We start from the raw sequence: 22,250 nt of genomic DNA on the forward strand, positions 1-22,250 counted from the left end.
CCACCAAATGCCTCCACTCAATTTCATTTCTCTCCAGTGACTAGATCAGGATTCGGAATACACTAAACTGTTTGCAAGAACCCTGGAAGTGCGAGTTGGGACACCAGCCAATCTGCGAAGAGCCATATATTCTGTGTTAGCAACGATTCCTGAGATTGAGGATTTAAAGACAGAACAAAGAAAATGTTTGGTGATTTTTTTTTTAGAAAAGACAGGAAGGACGTTATTGTCCTCCTTCCTACGGGATTTGGGAAAAGATTAATATACCAGTTAGCTCCGTTAGCGGCGCATTGCATACGTCACGACCAAATAGCAGTGATTGGTTAAATAAAAAAAGTACCTGCCTACCGTTGAACGAACGAATCCTAATGCTGTGAAGTCAAGTGAAACCAGCTGATGAATCAGGCTAGTTTTTATATGGGATATAAAATAATTAGTTACATGTTTGCGTAAACATACAGTCATATAACGCTGTTCTGTTTCCATTTTAATCTGTTCAAAAAAGGCACACAAAAAGAGTGGCACAGTGCAAAAAATATTGGTTTTGAATATCAGCAGCAGGTATCGACATAGACCAATATCAAAGAATCTAATCTATATCAGCAGATACCGATACTGGAACTGATATACAGGCCTGCAATTTAATCAAGTCTAAGAAAATTATACTTTTTGTGATGTATTGCCAGAAAAACAAAACAGCTCTTTCTAGGCCGGAGCTCCTGGAAGCTGCAGAACCAATGGAGCGACCACGAGTCGATCTCGCTCGCAGAGTTAGTCCTCTTCTTTATACAGTCTGAGGTCCTAACTCTGACTCAACCTGTAGTGTCGTTCTCACCTTCGTCGTGCGTCTCAGACGAGTCGCTGAGCTCCGTGGGCAGGTCCTCGTTGTCGTTGAGGTCCAGGGTCGGCAGGGGGACGTGAGGGGGGGCGAGTGGGGTGAGCGGGCTCCTCTGGTGAGGGCGGTGATCGGGCACGGACAGGGTCACGGGGTCAGCCTCCGGGACGGTACTGGAGACGTCGTCCACCGGAGGAGCCTCGTACTGCTGTCAGAGAAAAGATAAAAGAAAGATTTAAAAAAAAGATAAGATAATATTTATTTTGATGATTCCCAGGTTTGTAGTTCTGATATTTATTTTTGAAAAGGTCCTATTTTACACAAAAAGAGGGAGTGAGTCAAAAACAAAACTGAAACTGAATAAATCATTAAACAATAAAAAAAAAGTAGTGTGGTGATCAAAAATGTGTTAGTAGTTAATACCTCATAGAAGTAAAATATCTACTCTTTAACAATATCTCTGCGTGGTTCCACATTTTTCCACCTTCAAAGCACTCACACACACATTCACACACCAGTGTACACAGACACTGGGGGCAGGAGGGGTAAAGTGTCTTGCCCAAGGACACAACAACAGCATTCATCTGTGGGAGCTGGGATCGCACCGCCAACACATGATTGCTCTGCCAAGATGGCAACACAACAAAGTATAGGCCTATATTATTTAAAACAGAATAAAAAAATTAAATAATAAATAAATACAGTGTTAAATAGAGTGTTGTTATACAGTACAGAGTGTCCCAAAAAAATTGACATCATTTTACAGGCCAATAATTTTGGCAATTCTTGTTGAAAAAAACTCAAATTTTCACAGAATGTATAGAAACAGACCAAGATTTTATACTTCATTTTGTTAAATATCTTATTTTATTTTTGTTCTGTTTTCAGATTGAGCCACATCGTTCACTCCCAAAGCGAAGTCAAGTCTTGGAATATGCTCACACATGTATGTAATCCTTTAGCCCTACATAAGAAGTCTTCCTCTTTAAATTTTTGGTACCAAGTCCAAATTTGTTTGCCAGTTGGTGAAGTGTTTCCAAATTTTGCATTGCAGGCTGTGTGCGAGCAGATTCCAAGACGCAAAGAGACTTCTCTTTGGGAGTGATCGGCATGGCTCAACCTGAAAACAAAAATAACACATTAAATATAAAATCTCGATCTGTTTCTGTCCATTCTGTGAAAATTTTAGGTTATTTCAACAAGAATTGGCCTGCAAGATGATGTCAAATTTTTTGGGACACCCTGTATGTGACAGAGCAGAACTACCACTGCATCACTGTAAATATTTTTTCACGCACATTTGGCATCTTTTTTTGCACTGCGGGACAATAAACCAGCCAAAAAACACAAATCCCGACTAAGCCTGAGTTTCCTGAAGAATCCCACCACACTGTAAAGCAAGTTCATGGGTCTAGTTTCATAAGAAAGTACAATGGAATTCAAAGGAGAAACTTGACATTATCACATTTTACAATCTAAAATAAACTGATATTCACTGACGTTCACTCTCCATACAACAGCTTTTGGCGGCGGGTTGCTTACAGGTAACGGGGACTCGTTGCTGGGCAGGTCTGGCGGGGCGTTGTTACTGCAGAAGCCTGTGTGGGGCGCCGTGGGGCTGACGTCGGCCTTGGTCTCGGCGCTCTTGTGGTTGTCCGGGGGGGTTTTGGCCGGAGTCTGGCTGGTCTCCTGGTTCTGCTCGGTGTTCTCCTCCACGGGCAGCTCCTCACAGTATCTGCACCAGGGAGACGGACAGCAGCTGTAGGTCAAGGTTACACGCCTGTGGCACGCCGTGGGCACTGGGCTACGCTCAAACAGGCGGTGGGGTGAGGAGGGAGATGGCATGGAGGGTCTAACTATAATAACTGCATACAAAAGTTAAAAGACTAGTGTGACGGTGTACAAAAACCACAGTTTGGTACCTTGGCTTTGAGCTCATGGTTCGGTTCATTTTCGGTCCAGTATGGGAACAAAATGCAGAGCCATTTGCTTGTTGTTTATTTGTGTGTTTGTTAAACCAATAATTTCTTTTAACATTATACTAACGGGAAAATAAAATAAATGCAAAGTGATCGAGGATTTAAAGCTTAATATACAGTTAGAGGTGCATTACATACGCCATGACCAAACAGCAGCGATTGGTTAGATCAAAAAAGTACCGTCGAGCGAACGAATCCTAATGCTGCGAGGAATTTTCGGTGCAACAACATTCGTACCAGCTTCATTAAGGACTGGCTCCTGACTTCCCTCGTTTCCCTGAGGTGCACAGATCTTTCTGGATTTATGTCCCTTTTTTTGGACAACCAAGCAAGCATTTCTCAACTTTAGCTGCAGGAACACTTGTCCAGGGAAGGCAGGTAGGACTCGCTGAGTCACCAACTGGACTTCTGCCGGACGTCTGCACCGCATACGGACTGAACAAGGACTGATCCAGGTCCGGGACCAGACCGAGACCAGACCGAGACCAGACCGAGACCAGACCGAGACTGAAACCGGGACCAGTGTGGGACCAGAGCGGGACCGAGACTGAGACCGGGACCAGAGCGGGACCACAGTGGGACTGAGACTGGGACCAGACTGGGACTGAGACAGACACCAGGACGGGACCAGACCGACACCAAAACCAGACTGGGACCAGACTGAGACCAGACCGGGACCAGACCGGGAACCAGACCGACACCAAGACCAGACCCGAGGCTCGGACCCCACGGAGGCTCGGAGTCAAAGTTCGGAATCCGCTCTGGTCCCGGTCCCGCTCTGGTCCCGCTGTGGTCCCGCTGTGGTCCCGGTCCCGCTCTGGTCCCGGACCGGTCCTGGTTCAGTCCGACATCGCAGTCACGGAAGTCACGTAAACGGCTGTTATCAGTTTTTTCCATTCTTCATTTAAATACAAAATCAAAAAATGGAAAAACAAATCATTAACAGTTTTTTCATTTTGGTTTTTGAGACAAATAATTGTTTTCTTATTTTTGGTTTTACATTGAAAAACTAATGAACGAATGACACACGGATTCCTTTAAACTGCTACAAAACTAAAAAGTGATTTTATATCATAGTTATTTCTTCATGTTTGCAACAAAAGATCATTCCCTTTGTGGTTTGATGTTTTTGTATCATTTCAGTCCAACAAAACAAGTGGAAAATACAGTGTCATTATGTTTGGTTGGGGAGATTTTGCAAGATCAAAGAATTGCGCAACCGGAGAGATAAGCTACTGACGTGCGTGTGGGTCTGAGCTTCCCGTTTTTTACCTTGACTGGTGTCATCGTGTGGCGAAATCCAGCTTCACAAAACTCATATGATTATTATTTGTACATAAATAGTTGTGTGCGAGTCTGAGCTGATCATCATTTATGACAGAAATCAAGTTCTGTCGGAGTTTAGTGGATTTCACCCAGACGCCAGAGTCACGTGATCAGACTGTGGTGAGCTGCGTGTCTGAAACTTAAACTGCGATGCTGGACTTTTGCGTCGCATAAGGACTAAACCAGGACGAAACCGGGACTAAACCAGGTCTGAACCAGTACTAAAACAGGTCCAGGACCAGACCAGAACCAGACCAGTCCTGAGACCAGGACTGAGACTGGGACCAGACCAGGACTGAGATTGGGACCAGACCAGGACTGAGATTAGGACCGAAACCGGGGCCGAGAGTGGAACTGAGACGGGACTGTGGCCGGTACTGAGACCGGGACCAGACAGGGACTGAAACCGGGATTAAGACCGAGACCAGACAAGGACTGAGATCAGGACTGAGACCAGGACTGAGACTGGGACCAGGACAGAGACCAGACTGGGACTGAGACTGGGACTGAGACTGGTACTGAGACTGGTACTGAGACCGGGACCAGACTGGGACTGAAACCGGGACTAAGACCGAGACCAGACAAGGACTGAGATCAGGACTGAGAGGAGAACTGAGACTGGGACCAGGACCAGACCAGGACCAAGACCAGACCGGGACCGAGATCGGGACCGAAACTGGGACCAGACAGGGGCTGAGACCGGGACCGAGACCGGGACTGAGGACTGAGACTGGGACCATACCAGGACTGAAAACGGTTTAGTCCTAGTTTAGTTCTGTTTTAGTCCTGGTTCAGTCCTGGTTTAGTCCTATCGGAGTTTAGCTGATTTTTTCTCGCCCAGACACCAGAGTCACGTGACCCGACTGTGGTGAGCTGCGTGTCTGAATCTCTCTGTGAATGAGTGCAATATGAAGTGCAATATGAAGTGCAATATGAAGTGCAATATGAAGTGCAACATGAAGTGCAATATGAAGTGCAATATGAAGTGCAATATGAAGTGCAATATGAAGTGCAATATGAAGTGCAATATCTGGAGTGACTGAGGGGTTAGGGACGAGGCTGGACATTCAGACATAATGGACAATGACATAATGACAGAGCTCAGGTCGTATTTAACACTCACCCCATTGTGTTGAAGTCTTCATCAGGAGGAACATAGTCTTCATCGTCACTGGTCAGACCGAGCTCGTTCCCGTAACACTGGTGAACGAAGTGCCACAGCTCCTTTGGACACAGAGGCTGGAGGAAAAGGAGGAAAGTAACAGTAAAAGATTTTCATGAGCTTTAAGTCATGTTAGAAAGTTGATACTGCCTCCTAAACAAACCTGGAGTCGTTTTGTTTCATTCACAAATGTTTGAGTAATTCTTTATTATTAGTCTGTCTACATCTCCAAAGTTCTTAATGCTCTCTCCCACCTTGTGACGTCATAATGCGGTAGTTTTCAAGTTAACAGCTGCCTTTTACCTTTTGTTAAGTAGGCAATTCCAGAGCTAAACTCACTGAACTGATTCTAGCAAAGGTGTACGAAGTTTAAAAACACAGTGGAGCACTTTCTGTATTACCACATGACATCACAAGGTGGAACAAGGTGGAGTGTTTTCAGTTTGAGAGAAGAACTCAGCCTAAATATGCAGGGTTTGTGTGTGTGAGACTCAAACAAAACACAACTCCGGGTCTGTTTTTGACATAGGGATGTTCAAATCAATATTCAATACGATATTCAAATCTCTCGGTACGATATTTATTGTGATATTTTGGAGTGGCAAATATAATAGTAGATGGGACACTTTTTGGCTTTTAAAATACCCTGACAAGATTTTGGTGTGAATTATTACTGTCAGAAGCTCAAGAATTCAAGTAAAAAAACATATTACTTCATGTTGTCTGTGCTGAAATGAATCATGGGATATGTAGTTCCCTATTTTTATAAGCTGTTCCTACAAAAGAACAATGCATTTAAGCAGAGGAACTTATAATTTGATATATTGTGACAGCTCTCGATATTGTTGTGAGACTTCTGACGATACGATATCACGATATTTTGGTTATTGTTACATCCCTAATACATAACAGTGAAATACAGGCCCTTTAATGGACTCAGCCACACCTTACGGTTTTGTTTTTTACCTTTTCCATGAGAGCATTTTGCCACAGTCTGAACATCATCATGTACGTCCGGTCCCGAGCCCCAAATGAGGTGAAAAAGTGCTGTGAAGATACAAAAAAACAAACAAACTTATGATTAATTTAAAATATCTTTAGGACAGGGGTCTCCAACAGTAGCTCTCCACCATGTTTCAAGTAGCTCGCCAAAGAATTTATTTTCTTTTATACTGAAAAACTCAAATTTGATTAATTACCATTGTAAATGTGTTACTTTGAACTATGTACACTAAAAAACGGATACTGATTTTATGTTTTAAAGGCATCTTAAATGTACAACATGTAAGGCTTGCTCTCTTATATCCACTCAGTTTCTTGCGGCCGCTAAAATGAGTAGCTCTCCGGCATTTCCATTTTCTAAAGGTAGCTCACTCGATGCAAAAGGTTGGAGACCTCTGCTGTAGGGACTTCACGTAGTGTTAAATAGAGATAGTGATTTATTGGGAAATGTTTGAATGGCTCCTTTTGTAGTTTGGGCGTATTGTCATCAGAGATTCAGATATACTCTAGTAGAGAGCATCAGAGAGAACGTAGTCTTAAGAAACTTACAGTTTTTACGGCTGTCCAAATGCCAAGCAGGTGAAAACAAAAAGCACATAATCCAGTCTGTTTGTGTGAGATGCAGCGATCTGATCATTATTTATGGCAAATAAAGTTTTATCTGAGAGCCTGTTTACACGAGAGTGGGTACAAACGACAAAATATTTTATCAGAAGTGCCTTTCCTTTAGATGGTGTTTTTGGGGCTTAAAAACGCAAAAATCTGAAACCACCATCTAGAGTCGAAAAGTTGAATACGCTCCGCTGTAGCGTTTCCGTCTACACTGCCCAAGACGTAAGACTGCTCACGCTGCGTACGCGTTTAAGTCACATACATCACCACCGAGCCACCTGGTATGCATACCCAATCGAATTCCACACACTTTTGCATCACCGCATGTACGCAGATTCCTCCAAAAGTGAAGTGAAGACCACTTTTGCGTCTTCTGTTCAGACCGTCATCATATAAACATAGCCTCAGTTGACTTTTTTTTCTCCCAGAGGCCAGAGTAAGAAAGTAGTGAGCTGTGTGTCCTAATCGCTCTGTGAATGAGTGCACTATAGAGGGCGCTAAAGAGTGCAGGACTGTGTAGTGAATGAAGGGTTTAAGGGTTAGGGTGGATCTTCAAACACAGCCAGCAACTACAATATACTACTACTAATACAAACGCATATATTTCTATTACTTCTCTCTTTAAAAGCTAACAGACCTTCTCGTTGTTGGTGCACAGCTGGATGGCGTTTGGGATGAGGCGGGCGGTCTTCTCCTTGGTCATGGTGCAGATATCCTTCAGCTGGACCATGAGCTGCGCACACACACACACACACACACACACACGTACAGTTCAGTTCTTACTCTTAAAACACTGCAGACACCGGTGGATTTTCCAAAGCTCTTACCAATGTTTCCCATCGGAAAATGTTGCTGTAGAAACAAATCCAGTTTTCGGAGAGGTAGAGGCGTCCCTGAAGGAGGATGTCACGCTGAAGGGCACACGAGTAGTCTGAAGGAAAAACAGCACGTCAAACAACATGTATTTATTATTCTAAATGTTGTTCATTAATAGAATTGTAACTATAACCACATCTCTGTACAATATTTTCACGACATGCATCTTATAATATTTATTGCAATATTTTATGGGCGCTAACAAAACTGTGAATATGCTACTTTTTCATTTTAAAACGCCTTAAACAGCCTTTAGTTCTCTCATAACACAAAGAACAAAGATTTAGTTGTAATTTTACCATTTATGTCCATGTGTTTGTATTTTTTAAAAAACAATTTGAGAAACGCTAATAAAATATTAGTGTTTTGTCTTGAATGCTGAAGACTTGCCAAATAAAAAATCATTTGCATTTGAAAAAAAACACCAAAAAACCCCCAAAGATTTACAAGAACAAAGATGTAAAAGTGCTTAATGATTTTTTTTATGTGCACTGAAGCAGAGCAAAGGATCATGGTCTATGTAGTTTCCTCTGTTTTTTTAGCTATAGCTGCATCATAACTATTCATTTCGGCAAAGAGACTTGTAATTTAATATACTGTGATGGTCCATGATATTATTGTGACATTGGCGGTACGATAGTGCTGTATTTATGATATCTGTTTTGGTTATTGTTACATCCCTATTAATTAATTATGAGGCTGAAACTTGTTGTATCCAAGGGCAAGACACATGATCTGCCTATGTACATGTGTCTATGTACATTGTGGTTTGAGTACGAGTGTGTTTATGTGTGTGTTTATGATGTGTGTGTTTATGAGAGCAAACACAGGACACGAGATGGAAATGAGCCCGAAGCTACACTCTGTTTACATGTGGCTCCTGTACATGCACTCTTCAATCAAATAACAACCTGAAACAATCATTTTAGTAAATTATTTTTCCCCTTTTTCATTAGAACACAAAAGAGTAATTGTGAAAGTGAGATTTTTACACAATTTAATTCAATTTAAAGCCACAGTTTGTTATCCAGGCTGGTGCCACCGAGTGCCTCCGCTCAATTTCATTTCTCTCCAGCGACGAGGTGAGGAATCAAAATACACTAGACGGTTTGCAAAAACCCCGGAAGTGCGAGTCTGGGCACCAGCCAATCAGCAAAAGAGCCATATATTCTGTGTTGGCAACGATTCCATCGAGGATTTAAAGCCAGAATAAAGAGAATATTTGGTGAATTTATCAAGGGGAAAGACGTTATTGTCCTCCTTCCTACGTAGTTTGGGAAAAGCTTAATATACCAGTTTGCCACGTTAGCTGCACATTACATACGTCATGACCAAACAGCAGTTATTGGTTAAATAAAAAAAGTACCCGCCTACCGTCGAGCGAACGAAATCGGATGGTTTCTACGAAGTGAAACAAAGCAAAACTGGCTGATGAATCAGGGTAACAGTTATACCTTTTCAGACAAAAAATTAGTAAAATAATTTGTGTTTATTGCTTTAAAAAAATCTAGAAAGCTGTGCCCCTTACACTCAGCAGGCTTGCCCCTCCACAGATCTCACCTAGAGGAGGGCCTTACTCCTGCTCGTTTCCATGGAAATGTTGTTCCTTTGGTGAATTGTTTTAAAAGGAGCTTTGTTCCAGCTGCTTATGAATAAACTGTTATCTAGTTATCTATCAATTTTTGTACACTGTCTGGGAAATCATGTGTTTTTTATATATATTTATTTAATATTTATTGTGCTCTTAGCTCAGCGTGATGGATAAATGTATTTACTGATGGCACAAAGGCATTCAGAACTGGAGCACTGTAACACTTTATTTTGTAATTGTGTTTTTATTCGTGTTTATTGTGCATAATGTTGATGAATAAAATGTGAAATGTGGGACCAGCCTCTCAAATCTGCAAAACAAATTTACCTACGCGCACGAATAAAGCAACCAAACCTACATCATGCAGGCGACGAGCTCCCTCCAGAAAGTTACACACTGTGCCTTTAAGCTACAGTGATGGAGCTTGGAAACAAAACATGTAATTTTGCTGCAATTACAGAATTACGGAACTGAATGAGACTTTTCTGACATCTTAAACTGCAACACATTTTGTTTCTGGCTGCGTGTATAAACAACTCTTTTCAAATCTAAGTCAGACAAAGTAAAACTCCGTCTTTATATATATTTAATCTCTTTTGTATTTGATCGTCTCTGCTCACCCACGATGAGGCGTTCAGTGTCAGGCAGTTGTTTGAAAAGCTTCCGGAAGTCTTCATTCCGCTGTTTGTAGGTTGGGCTCAGGACCTGGCAAAGACATAGACAAACAAAACTAGTTCAAATACAGAGTCAATGGAGCGTAGCCTGGTTTACATAGACATCCATCCACTCTCTCCTGCTTTATCCAGGGATTTTAGTAAACACATTGTATTAATTTCACATCCGTTGAAAGTGCTTTGTGTAAATTTTTTGGTGGAGAATCCATCAAATGCTTTTCTCCATGGAGATGTTTTTGCTTTGTCTTGAATGTTTCAGAGTATAAACCTTTTTATTTTCACGGAGACCAAACCAGACCAAGTTACAGGTCAGATCTGTGGAGAGGCGACGCCGCTCAGTCTGAATACCAGTTTTTCTAAGTATTTTTGAGCTATAAAACCACTTTTAATTTAAAGGGGACACTCAGTTTTCTGTTAAGTTAATGTTTTTTTTTCCAGGAAAGTTCAACAGCATGGCATTTCTTTTCATTATCTCCATGGAGACAAGCAGACCACATTACAATGCCAATTTTACAGGTCAGTTCTGTGGAGAAGTGGGCCCGCTCACAATAATAATGCATGTTTTAACTGTAGTTTTAAGAAATAAAAACACCTGTAATCGAATAAATACTAGATATACTTGTCATTCACCAGAAAAGTTACACAATGCACCTTTATTGTTGATATTGTGGAACACTGCAGGCAAATCAATAAATTCAGGCACACTCCAACAGAAAAATTACTTAAATTAGGAAAATTTAACTTTATTTGAGAAGATTCAACTGGACAAGTCAAATTATCTAGCAATGAAATAAGTGTGTTTTTCTTTATTCAGGCAACATGACATTTTATTTCTTATTTAAAGTTGCTCTTAAAGTTAAAAAGTTGCTGTATTTTCATATTTTAAGTACAAAAAGTCTTGCTCCATTGGTTGACACACTCACATTCTTAAGTCATTTTAACTTGGCTAGGTTTCAGTTTTTTGGTGTGTATACAAGAGTCACACTTTAACTGACGCAATTAGAGACAGATTAGGCTATTTACCTTTGTACTCCTAGACAAACCTACAAATAACTGTCAGTACACACAATACTGGTCCAACTGCTTCATGCGACAAGACTAAGTCTACAACAAGAAGGATTTCAGTGACTGAAAAAAATCCACTTTGCAGGAAAACTTAGTTCAGTTACGTTAATGCGTAGATCTCAAACTGATTATTAATACTTGCAAGTTAAAAAACCCATAATACGCTATTTTCTGATCACAAACAGACCTGGAGTTGTGTTTTGTCCATCTCATTTGCACATTTTTAAACACACAAACCCTGCAAATTTTGGCTGAGTTCTTCTCTCAAACTGAAAACACTCATGTTATGTGGTAATACAGGAAGTGCTCCATTGTGTTTTTAAACTCCATACACCTTCACTAGAATCATTTGGACTATTTCAGATCTGGAATTGCCGATCTCTGCTGAACTAACGGTAAAAAGTAGCTGTAACTTGAAGGCCCTGTCCACACTAGAACGTATTCTTTTTTGTTGTGGATGCAGTGTTTGTCCACACTAATTCGATGGAAAAGGGCTCCAGAGACGGAACGATCTGGTGCCGCCAGCTCCCACGAATTCAATTGAGTACAGATCTGATCCGGCACTGTATGGACGCCTGAAAACAGATACACTGATGTAGGTCTATGCACCGCGAAGTAATTCACCGCCAAAAACGTTAAGGGGCTAGAATATATGTCCATTCATATATATGGTCTGTGTGTGTAAGACCTGCAGACGTATAATCTCTGAAAAGTTTAACGTGAATCATCTCCAACGCGATAGAAACACAGAACAGACTCACCATCAGCAGAACACCCCTCTGTCACAGAAAGAACACTCATATTCCACTGAGTTGTGTCCTTTAGTCCGACAGAAGCTGAACCGCATCAGGACACAATAGCGAGCAGTTTTTTTGAGCGCTTAGTTTATGCAAATGAGCCATGTGGTTTAAAGTTTCGTTTCTGTAAAATGTAAACAAATATGTGCAAAGCTGTGTGGATAGGGAAGGATTGTGAACACAGAAATGATGTGTCTTCCAATACGGTGATTCGTTTTAGTGTAAAACTACCACTACATGACATCACAAGTTGGAACGGAGTATTTTGAGTCAAAAGTTTGACATGAAATAAATAATAGCAAAGTGTATAGGAGTGCCTTGGATCTCCTTTTTCATCCAGTAAGTTATTTTCCCATTTGGGATCTCCTCATTATTATCTTCTGATTATTATTTCACTTCAGCGGTGATCCAGAGAGCGCTCCAACTGCATCTATTTCAGAACATTTTGAGCTTTGGAAATGTAAACACACTAAAAAGATTACTCGAACGTGTGAATGAAACAAAACACAACTCCAGGTATTTTTTGAGGAGGTAACAACATTATAACATGACTTAAATCTGCCCTTTAATAAAAGAAGTAAGAACATTGTCAACAAGAAACCGTTATTATCAAAAGATTCGCTACCTATACTTGTCTACATTTATAATTCCTTTTATATTATGTATTTTTTGTTATATTTATTTCACCAAAAAGCAAATATATTGCAAAAAAAAAGAAAAGAAAATGGGATATTAATCAGTCTCATAGTAGACTGAGTGAGCTTTGACAAACAAGACACTACAAAAGGTCAGGTCTTTCTCAAATATCACATGATTGTACGCCGACCTCCAGTGCCGTCTTTCATATAGGAACTCTTTGTGAGATTTGCAATGACACAGGAACAAATATTGGCCAAAAAGGTAAAAAAAACAAAAAAAAAAACATATTCATATAGTTGTATTCTTCTTTTAGAGAGAATTTGTACATGAATATATCTTTGGATTCTCTTTACATAACAATAAAAAAGTGATAAAGGTGCACTGAGAAACTTTTGAGTGTGCAAAAAAAAGAAAAGAACATCTCTTGGTAGTCTCGGTGTCTCAGTGTGCATTGTCAAATATCACATGTCACTCAGTCATTCTATAGGAACTCTTTGTGAGTTTTGCAATGACATGGAACTATTACAATTTGTACAAACTTGTTTCAGTCAAAAAGGCCAAAAAAAAAAAAAAAAAAAGACTTTGATTATGTATTTTTAAATTGTATAAAAAATGTATCTCTGGATTATTTTTACATAACAATTAAAAGGTGTTAAAGGTGCACTGTGAAGGGTAACAAGTTATTTATATTAAGTTGTTTTAGCTTTGCCTACAATGTTCCACAATATGGCATTAAAGGTGCACTTGTACCTTGGTCTGGTTTGGTGTCCGTGAAGATAGAAAGGTTTAATGTCATACTGTGAAACATTTCAGAAAAAGCAACATCATCTCCATGGAGAAAAACATTTGATGGACCCTGCTGCACCAGAAGTTACACAGTGCACCTTTACCTGGATTGATCTCCATGAAAATCAAGTTACAGGTCAGATCTGTGGAGAGGCTCACAGGAAGAATGTAAGTTATGTTTAGTGTTATACTATGAGACATTACAGGTTATGTAGTGCACCCTTTACCAGAAATGTTACACAGTGCAGGATTGAACCAGGACTAAAACAGAACTAAACCAGGTCTAAACCAAAACTGAAACAGGACTGAGTGTTGGTAAGGGCTCAGAGGTGTGCTTGTGTGCGTTGGGTGATCACACGTGAAAGGACCGGTGCAGAGCTCCGCACCCCACGGAGATAAGCGCAGCTGTCGCCGGATCGTGCTTTGCGGACATCCTGCTCCACGTGCTTGGGGTTCTCTCTCTTGCTTTCAAGTCCAAGATTAGTCTTGGTTTCGACCTGGTTTCGACCTGGTTTCGACCTGGTTTCGACCTGGTTTCGACCTGGTTTCGACCTGGTTTCGACCTGGTTCAGTCCTGGTTCAGTCCTGGTTCAGTCCTGGTTCAGTCCTGGTTCAGTAATGGTTCACTAATGGTTTAATCCTTTTTTAGTCCTGGCTTAGTCCTGGTTCAGTCCTGATTCAGTCCTGGTTTAGTCCTGTTTTAGGCCTTTTTTAGTCCTGGTTCAGTCCTGGTTCAGTCCTTTTTTAGTCCTGGTTTAGTCCTGGTTCATGTGTTGTAACCTATGATTTATGTTCTGTAGGTGATTATGAATGCCGTTAATTCCACATCATTTTGAGCAAAACATTATTATTATTATTATTTTTAAATAAACAAACATCTATATGACAACTGTGTTTGAGTGCATGTAAAGTTGAGTGTTCGGCTTTTGCGGTGGAGGTGGATGGATCACACGAATCGCGTACCCCCACTTAAAAAAATCCCCACTACACCACTGCCGAAAAGTTACACATTGCAGCTTTAATAACTCACTCAAATAATTAGTTGACAGTTTAACAGCTCTTCAAATGTCACGACGCGCCTTAACTTGCTTTTGACCACACTCTTAGCTTTAGGTCTGGGAACGTTTAAGCTCGGTTAGGGTTAGCGTTTTCCACTTAAACCTTAACGTGATCCATATCCCGGTCGCCACTTAACTTACAGCTGGGACTTTCTCCGATCTCCATTCCTTCCTCTGCCTCTCCCCACGTTCCAAATCCCAGTTCACTTCACTGTCAGAATCCATAGAGCTCTCTGGCCCCATGCTTGGAATAGTTCAAGGTTAGGCGCTTAAAAAAGAGCTGTATTTCCAGAATTCTGATATGTCATAACTGGGAAAAGGTTGGATCACATGGCGTAAAACGTTGCATGGATAAATATTGTCTTTATATAATTATTTGAATGAAAAATGAAAAAAAAAAAGTTCAAGAAATTTCACATTTGCAAGGACAAATTCTCAAAATTGCGATATTCCCAAAAAACGATATCGGAATTCTTCTTCAAACACTTATCCTGCGTCCATTCTTCTCTGATCCGGCATGGAAGAAAAAACAATGCATAAATCCAAATGAAGTTTTTGCATACACGTTCTTGGCTGTCCACAAACACGGCAGCTCTCAAAGAACGCTCCGGTCAAATTTGCGCCTGTCACAACTTTTTCTCAGGAGTTGTATTCCAGGTATCCGTGAGGACGTCTGGCCGCACAATTCAGAAGATTCCACCTCCTTCGCTGACATTGTTTGGAGTCGGTAGTGGAGGAGAGGAGTGGGCGGGGCTTCTGTGTGTTTTTGACTGAGAGAGGGGAGGTCCTAGGAGAGCTCGGGTTCACTAGAGTTCATTTGGGAAAACTCTGCAGTGGGAATGTTTGGCAATGATTTTAAATTGGGATTGTGCATTTGAGGAATTTTAAGGAGTTTTAAGGAATGCCTAACCTCATCTGATTGATTTTATGTCTTGAGAAGAGAAGGTTTTAGCAGTTTTTTCAGTGTAAACGTTAAGTTGTCAGAGTGCAGAGTTTGACCAGGAGTAACCCTGCATAACAGGAAGTCGGGGGAAACCAACAGCTTCCAGGAGGTTGTGTCTGATTATTAGAGTCGCGTTGGGAATGTGCTTATTTGGAAATGTTGAAATGTAGAGCACCGGTCAAAAGTTTGTACACACTATCTCATTCAGTGTTTTTTGTTTTCTTTATTTGTACTACCTTTTATAATTTAGATACATACAGACAAAACCAAATATATGAAGTAAGACATGTATTTTATCAAAATATTCAAAACAGACTTTGCTTTGTCAAAAAATATTTAGTAGATTTATTGACTTGTTTTTTTCACCACATAATTCCATATCTTACTTCATATACTGATAATGTATTTCAAGCAACACCAGTCAAATATTTGGACAGTTCTTTAAAATACTTTTAATATAAATATATAAGCCTGAAAGGTGAAGGCATCAGTGGTGCTCGTGGTCATCGGAGCACTCGGGGTTCTAACCCCCAAACTGGAGGAGGTGCTACAGCAGATCCCAAGAAAAACATCAGACATCTCAGTCCAGAAGTACAGTGTAGTTCTATGAACAATAAAAATACTGCGCAGAACTCTAAAGCTCCCAGGTCTCTGGGAGAAAACCTGAGCTGGATGAGGGTGAAAGACTGACACAAACTTTTAACTGAAAGTTCAAAAGTCTGGACACACAAAAAAGTTAAAATAACTGTACTAAATATTTTTAGACAACGGAAGGGATGGCTACTTTGAGGATTTGAATATGAAATATTGAAAAAACATTATTTTTCCTACATAATGCCATATAGTTTACTTCAGATATTTGATGTCTTTCGTATCTAAGTAGTAAAAATAAGGAATAACATTGAATGAGAGGGTGTGTCCAAACATTTGACTGGTAGGATATTTTTAGATGGTTTAGATCAGACATGTCAAACTCAGGCCCAGGGGCCAAATTTGGCCTGCCATATAATTAAAATTTGGCCCACAAGATCATGTCAAATATGTATTAGAGCTGCCCGCCAGCTACAGATAAGACTATAGAGACTTTATTTATTTAAAATGTTGTTAAATACTGGTTCAAAACTCTTATTAAACATTTATTTTGATAAGAAAAGGTTTAACATGACATATCTCGAAAGATATCTTTATTTTATTTTATCAAGTCTTAGTCCATTTTATCAAGTCAAGTCCTAAAAATAGTGACTCAAATCTGACTCGAGTCCAAGTCACGACTTGCAAGTGGAACTGATGCCGAGTCTGATGACAGCTACACAGAAGAGGAAGTGGCGCTCCGTTTACCTCATGGATCTATGGTTTACCTCTGGAGGTCACGCAGAAATTACACCGAGGATGAAGAATTCAGTGGATTTGGTGATTTGGAGTGAGATCGAGAGTTTGATAAACTTATGTTCTGTTGTTTATGCTATAATTATCTGAATAACTTAATATATTACGTAAACATACAAACACCTCTTCAGCCTTTTGTTCTGTTCTGTTGTTGTTACTATAACTCTCCTTTCAAGATGAAATGTTGGTTCCTGGTCTCTGATTTTATAAAATACATTTCCCCCAAAAAGTGCAACTTATAGTCCAGTGCGACTTATGTTTTTTTCTTCTTCATTACGCATTTTTTTGGCCGATGTGACTTATAGTCCAAAATACAGTACTAAAAAGCATGCGGCAAGAGCATTTTTTATCTTCATGTTGTATCGTAATCGGTATCGAGTATTGAGTTCTTCCTTTGCATTGAAATCAAGTTTGAACTTTTAGAAACACAATGACAGTTCTGGAGATGACTCGCAGCAACATGAGGTAATAATTACATCTCCTACTGTATTGGCTTTGAAAAGAACCCAAGAAGTGAACGTACAAAAGACGACAAAATGAACACGTTTTTGGATTACAGAGAGTTTTTTATGTTGTTTTTGGCCTGGACTTTCTAGAAACAACCGTCACGTCATTATATCTGTAGCTTTTCCAAGAGGCCTATGGGGACACACTGGATCTGTTCAGACACACACAGGGGCTTTATGTGAGTGTGTATTGTGTGAAACGTGTAAACAAGCTCCCAGCGCCAAACTGGGCTCCTCCGTACCTCCCCCGTCTCGCCCCCCTCGCTTCTCTCAGTCCTTACTAAGTCTTATCAGTCGCTCTTCTATTCCCACACGCCGTTTCAGAGCCCAGGTTTGTCAGGGAGGTGAAATGAGGACGGGATTAAAGGTGCAACGCGTAACTTTTCTGGCGGAGGGTCCGTCAGACGCTTTCTCCCAGTGGAGTAGTGGGGATTTTTTGAAGTGGGGGTACGAGATTTGTGACGTCATGAATCTCGCAAATCCACCTCCACCCTAAAAGTCGTACATTCAACTTCCAAAATACACACAGGTGTCCAGTATAAATTGTTTGCTTATTAAAAAATAAATAAATAAATCTCACTTTCAGTACAAATATAAAGGTGCCAGTCCAGTAAAAATCTGTAATATTTGATGTTTTTTTTACTTAAAATGATGCGGAATTATGTTATTAATATTAACATCGTTCATAATCATCTACAGAACATAAATTATAGAACACCACATGAACCAGGACTGAACTAGGACTGAACCATGAGGACTAAACCAGGACTAAACTAGGACTAAACCAGGACTGAACCATGAGGACTAAAGCAGGACTAAAGCAGGACTAAAGCAGGACTAAACCAGGACTAAACCAGGGCTAAACCAGGACTAAACCAGGACTAAACAGGACTAAAACAGGGCTAAACCAGGGCTAAACCAGGGCTAAACCAGGGCTAAACCAGGGCTAAACCAGGACTAAACCAGGACTAATCTTTGACTTGAGAGCGAGAGATAGAACCCGGAGCCCGTGGAGCAGGATGCCTGCAAAGCGTGATCGGGCGACAGCTGCGCTTAGCCCAGTGGGCATGGAGCTCTGCACCGGTCCTTTCACCTGCAGTCACCCAACAGTCTACGGGCGCACCTCTGGGCCCATACCGACAGTCAGTCCTGATTCAGTCCTGGTTCAGTCCTGGTTCAGTCCTGGTTCAGTCCTGGTTCAGTCCTGGTTTAGTCCTGGTCCCTCATGTCTCACATCACTATAGGACAGTACTGCAGATATCATGAGCCTATGCAGGTTGTTTTCACCATGGCCAGTAGCTCCAGTTTGACATTTAAGTTGTAGTTACTTTATATATATTTATTTTTTTATTTTTTTTTTTCACGTCGGGAGAAGTGCACCCACACGTACCATGCCCACTACACCCACTTTCTACTGCCCACTTTCTCCATCTCGATGTCATTGCTTTGTCTGGAATGTTTCACAGTGTAGTATTAAACCTTTCTATTTTCACACAGATCAAACCAGACCAAGTTAGAGATCAGATCTGTGGAGAGGCGACCCCGCTCACTGTCAGAATGTCTGTTTTTCTAGGTATTTTTGAGCTATAAAACCATCTATAATTGAATAAATGTACGGTAGCACTGTTAAATGTTACATAGTGCCCCTTTGAAAAACTGTGACCTTCGTGATTTGGTAATCACGTCCCGTCAAACTGCAGTAACAGGACGGTGTGAGCTCCATCTCCTTAAACGGGAGGGCAGCGTCAGACAGTCTGTAGATAACGTTTTCCTGGAATTCTCCTTTGTAGTCGGACAAATGTGACAGACAGAAATATAAACAACGAGTCTGTCCAGAAACAAAGCTGTAAATGTTCACCTCATGACCACTCTGCAGATTCAGTGAGGTAATGCGTCATGAACAAACTCGTGATTATGAAACTATCAAACTAACAAAATATTAACACTTTTGGAGTTGTGGGTGCAAATTTGTATTGTTATATGTCCTGTATTATGTTGGACCTCAAGTTATTTTCAGTTATCTATTATCTAAATTTTTATTTATTTACTTTTTATTTATTTTTTATAGAAATCAGTGTTAATTTTGACCAAAAAAAAAAAAAAAAGTTGATAGAATTATTTTTAGTTTTAGTCAAAATCTTAATATTTTTGTCCCCTCATATTAAACATAATTATGCACTCAGGTACAGTTTATTATTTTGTAAAATATTTAATAAATAATAATTAAAAAATAAATAACAATCACAAAAAAAAAAAAGTTTAAACCCATGTGTAGTTGTGTAGTGTAGTGCCACCTTGTGATGGACTGATGCAAATGCTGCAACAAGGTCAAACAAAGCTTCATGGATTTTGTTTAGTCAGAGCCTGGAGCTCAAGCTGAAGGCTCGATAGCTATTTCCAAAAACATTGTAATATTAATCCAATATTATTTAAAAAATAAATAAATAAATAACCGTATGAATATTTTAGTGGTTTAAGTTGCCACACAGTGAAACGGGTTGTCAATAATGCCACTTTATTAGATAACGGAGTTGAATTGATTTAATAGTTTACACTAAAAAGAAACCAAATTGCTGTAGAAAAACGAAACAGAAATATTCGTGCAGCAGCTATAACACTGCACAGTAGCCAAAGCCTTTAGGACTTTCCAAAGTGAAATGGCGCCCTCTTCTTGTAGTTCACAGCACTACATTTTACAGAGTGCTTTATACAGCAGCTTTTCTCAGAGGACAACAACCAGCAGTGGTGAGCAGAGTCATTCATAACTCATGTAAGAACAACTTTACTTCAAAATATTACTCAAATAGAAGTAGCAAGTGGTGGTCCAAGAGATAACTCAAGCAAGAGTAAGTAAGTTTTTGCAAAAAGTACTACACAAGTAAGAGTAACTGAAAGTAACTGTTGTCCGATTTATAATTTGGAGTTAATGTAATCTGAAAGACAAAATGCTTGGTATTTTCAAACAATAGAGCCAAAAATGTCTAAAACTGCATTATATCAGAAGGAACGGTGCAACAAACACAAATGATCAAATCTTTTCATACTATCAACATAAACTTCTGTCACTTATAAATGTACTTACAGCAGGAAAAGTGACCAAAACTTAAGTAATAGTATTGTTGGGTCCAGTGAAGCAAAAGTAAACAGCGAGGCCAAAAATTCAAGTTAATGCATCTGATATAAAAATGTATTCAACAGATACATATGTACTCTAGTTTATGAAACTGTTGACCTTTTTTCTGTACCATTTTTGGTTCTAAAGTTACATACGTTTTAAATAGACCATGTATGAAACATGGAACAAAAATTATTTCCCAAATTTCAAAGACCTGCAAATCATGTAAATAAATGGATGTATTTCATCATATCTTGTGTTATTCCATCTTTGAACTGTTGATGAAGGTACATGATTTATTTATTTTTTTATGTACTTAAAATGATAAAAATTTGCTTGGAAGGACTGACATATTTTATAGAAAAAGTTTCCTTTCATTTTGAAGTAATATTAAAGTATTCAGAAGAAAAAAGCGACAAATTATGTAAAATCCTGCACCTTCTACTTGTTTGCACAATTTTCCCTCCGTTACTTTTCCCTCCGTTACCATGACCTTTCTTAATAAAAAATCTCATGACTCAAAAAGTAAGAGGTTTTTCAACCTAATCTTGTACCATATGGTAGAAAACTATATGAAGCAAATATTCAAACCAGTTTGTTAAGGATATGTAAGTGAGAACTGCTAGTTATCACTGTTTGGATTTATTGCCCAAAAAATGCTGCATATTTCATTCCCTGTTACTGACATGAGTTTTTAAATTTTTTGTCAACAACTTGAAAGAATATCACAGGTTTAACTTGACCCTGTTGGAGTGTAACTCTTTCCTACATTCTGATACTTTACTTATTTCAATAGTCCCTCTAGTTTCTGAATAAGAGACATTTGATTGTCAAAAATCTGCCCCTGTTTCCCTCCGTTACCACTTGACCGGACCCTGTTACTTCAATAAAATATTACTCAAGTAGGAGTAAAAGTATGCAGCTAAAAATGCAGTCTGAGAAGTACAATTTCATTAAAAAGTTACTCCAACTGTAACTAAGTACAACCCACATTTGACAACCAGACGCAGCCGCACATTTATATTCATATTCACAGTCATTATTATTATTATTTTTACTATTATTATTACTAAAAGAAAAAAAAAAAAATCACTTACATTGTACCAGCTCTGGCTCTTCTGTTGTCGGTTTCAGTGAAGTGGACCACAGCAGAGACGAGGCAGAGAATCACAGGGGAAAAAAGTAAAAAAAAAAATTATTACCCATCACAATGTACCAATAAAAGCCAAAAAGGTTTAAGATTTTTTACACCAAGATTATCTCTGTGTCACCAAATCTAAAATATGTCATGGAAGTCAAAAGGGAGCGATGCTGCAACGAATCTGAATTTTTTTATATCTCAAAACATGTTTGAACGGTTTTTATGCTGAATTTTCGTTGATAAAATTCTAATAATAACAAAATAAATCACCTTTTAAATATTCAGCAAATATATTTTCAAATCCTCAAGTCTAAAATTCTGTAACTCCCAGTATTACAACATAATTTTGCATTTTGACATTAATTTTTAGTTGCCTCCCATCTGCTTTAAAGGTGCACTGCGTAACTTTTCCGGTGGAAGGTCCGTCAAATGTGAAATGACTCCGCTTACAGTCAGAATGTTGGTTTTTCTAGATATTTTTGAGCGATAAAACCACCAGTAATTGAATAAATGTAAAGTGGAACTGTAATATCACACTGTGGAACATTCCAAGCAGAGCAATGACATACTGTATCCATAGAAACGGACCCTCAACCAAAAAGTTACAGCAATAGAAATGATCAGATCTTAAATTTGTGCTTTTGCCTTTTGGATATTTCATGGCAAAGTACAAAGTAATCAAAAGGGAAATGTGGCTCCTGCTCCCAATTAACCTTCATTTATTTCTGCTTTGGGACAGACTGTGTATTGTTCTTAA

General features: G+C 39.5%; 1 protein-coding gene across 3 annotated transcripts in view; it reads right to left on the reverse strand.

Annotated features, from left to right (window-relative positions):
• LOC110159483 (protein Aster-B-like) overlaps nucleotides 1-22,250 on the reverse strand; it is a 91,057-nt gene that overhangs the window by 23,190 nt on the left and 45,617 nt on the right. The window contains exons 4-11 of one of the 3 annotated variants that reach the window (XM_055148515.1): nucleotides 21,450-21,470; nucleotides 10,004-10,088; nucleotides 7,744-7,847; nucleotides 7,554-7,649; nucleotides 6,269-6,349; nucleotides 5,264-5,379; nucleotides 2,378-2,570; nucleotides 836-1,043 (exon numbers count right to left, since the gene is read on the reverse strand). In XM_055148515.1, the coding sequence (XP_055004490.1) occupies nucleotides 836-1,043; nucleotides 2,378-2,570; nucleotides 5,264-5,379; nucleotides 6,269-6,349; nucleotides 7,554-7,649; nucleotides 7,744-7,847; nucleotides 10,004-10,088; nucleotides 21,450-21,470 (904 nt within the window). Of the gene's footprint in view, nucleotides 1-835; nucleotides 1,044-2,377; nucleotides 2,595-5,263; nucleotides 5,380-6,268; nucleotides 6,350-7,553; nucleotides 7,650-7,743; nucleotides 7,848-10,003; nucleotides 10,089-14,543; nucleotides 15,121-21,449; nucleotides 21,471-22,250 lie in introns of those variants that run through there. The other 2 variants (XM_055148514.1, XM_055148516.1) reach the window with 2 other exon arrangements.

Source organism: Boleophthalmus pectinirostris, unplaced genomic scaffold (assembly GCF_026225935.1).
Source record: "Boleophthalmus pectinirostris isolate CB_2022bp ecotype Guang Dong unplaced genomic scaffold, ASM2622593v1 HiC_scaffold_12, whole genome shotgun sequence".
Taxonomy (NCBI): Eukaryota; Metazoa; Chordata; class Actinopteri; order Gobiiformes; family Gobiidae; genus Boleophthalmus; species Boleophthalmus pectinirostris.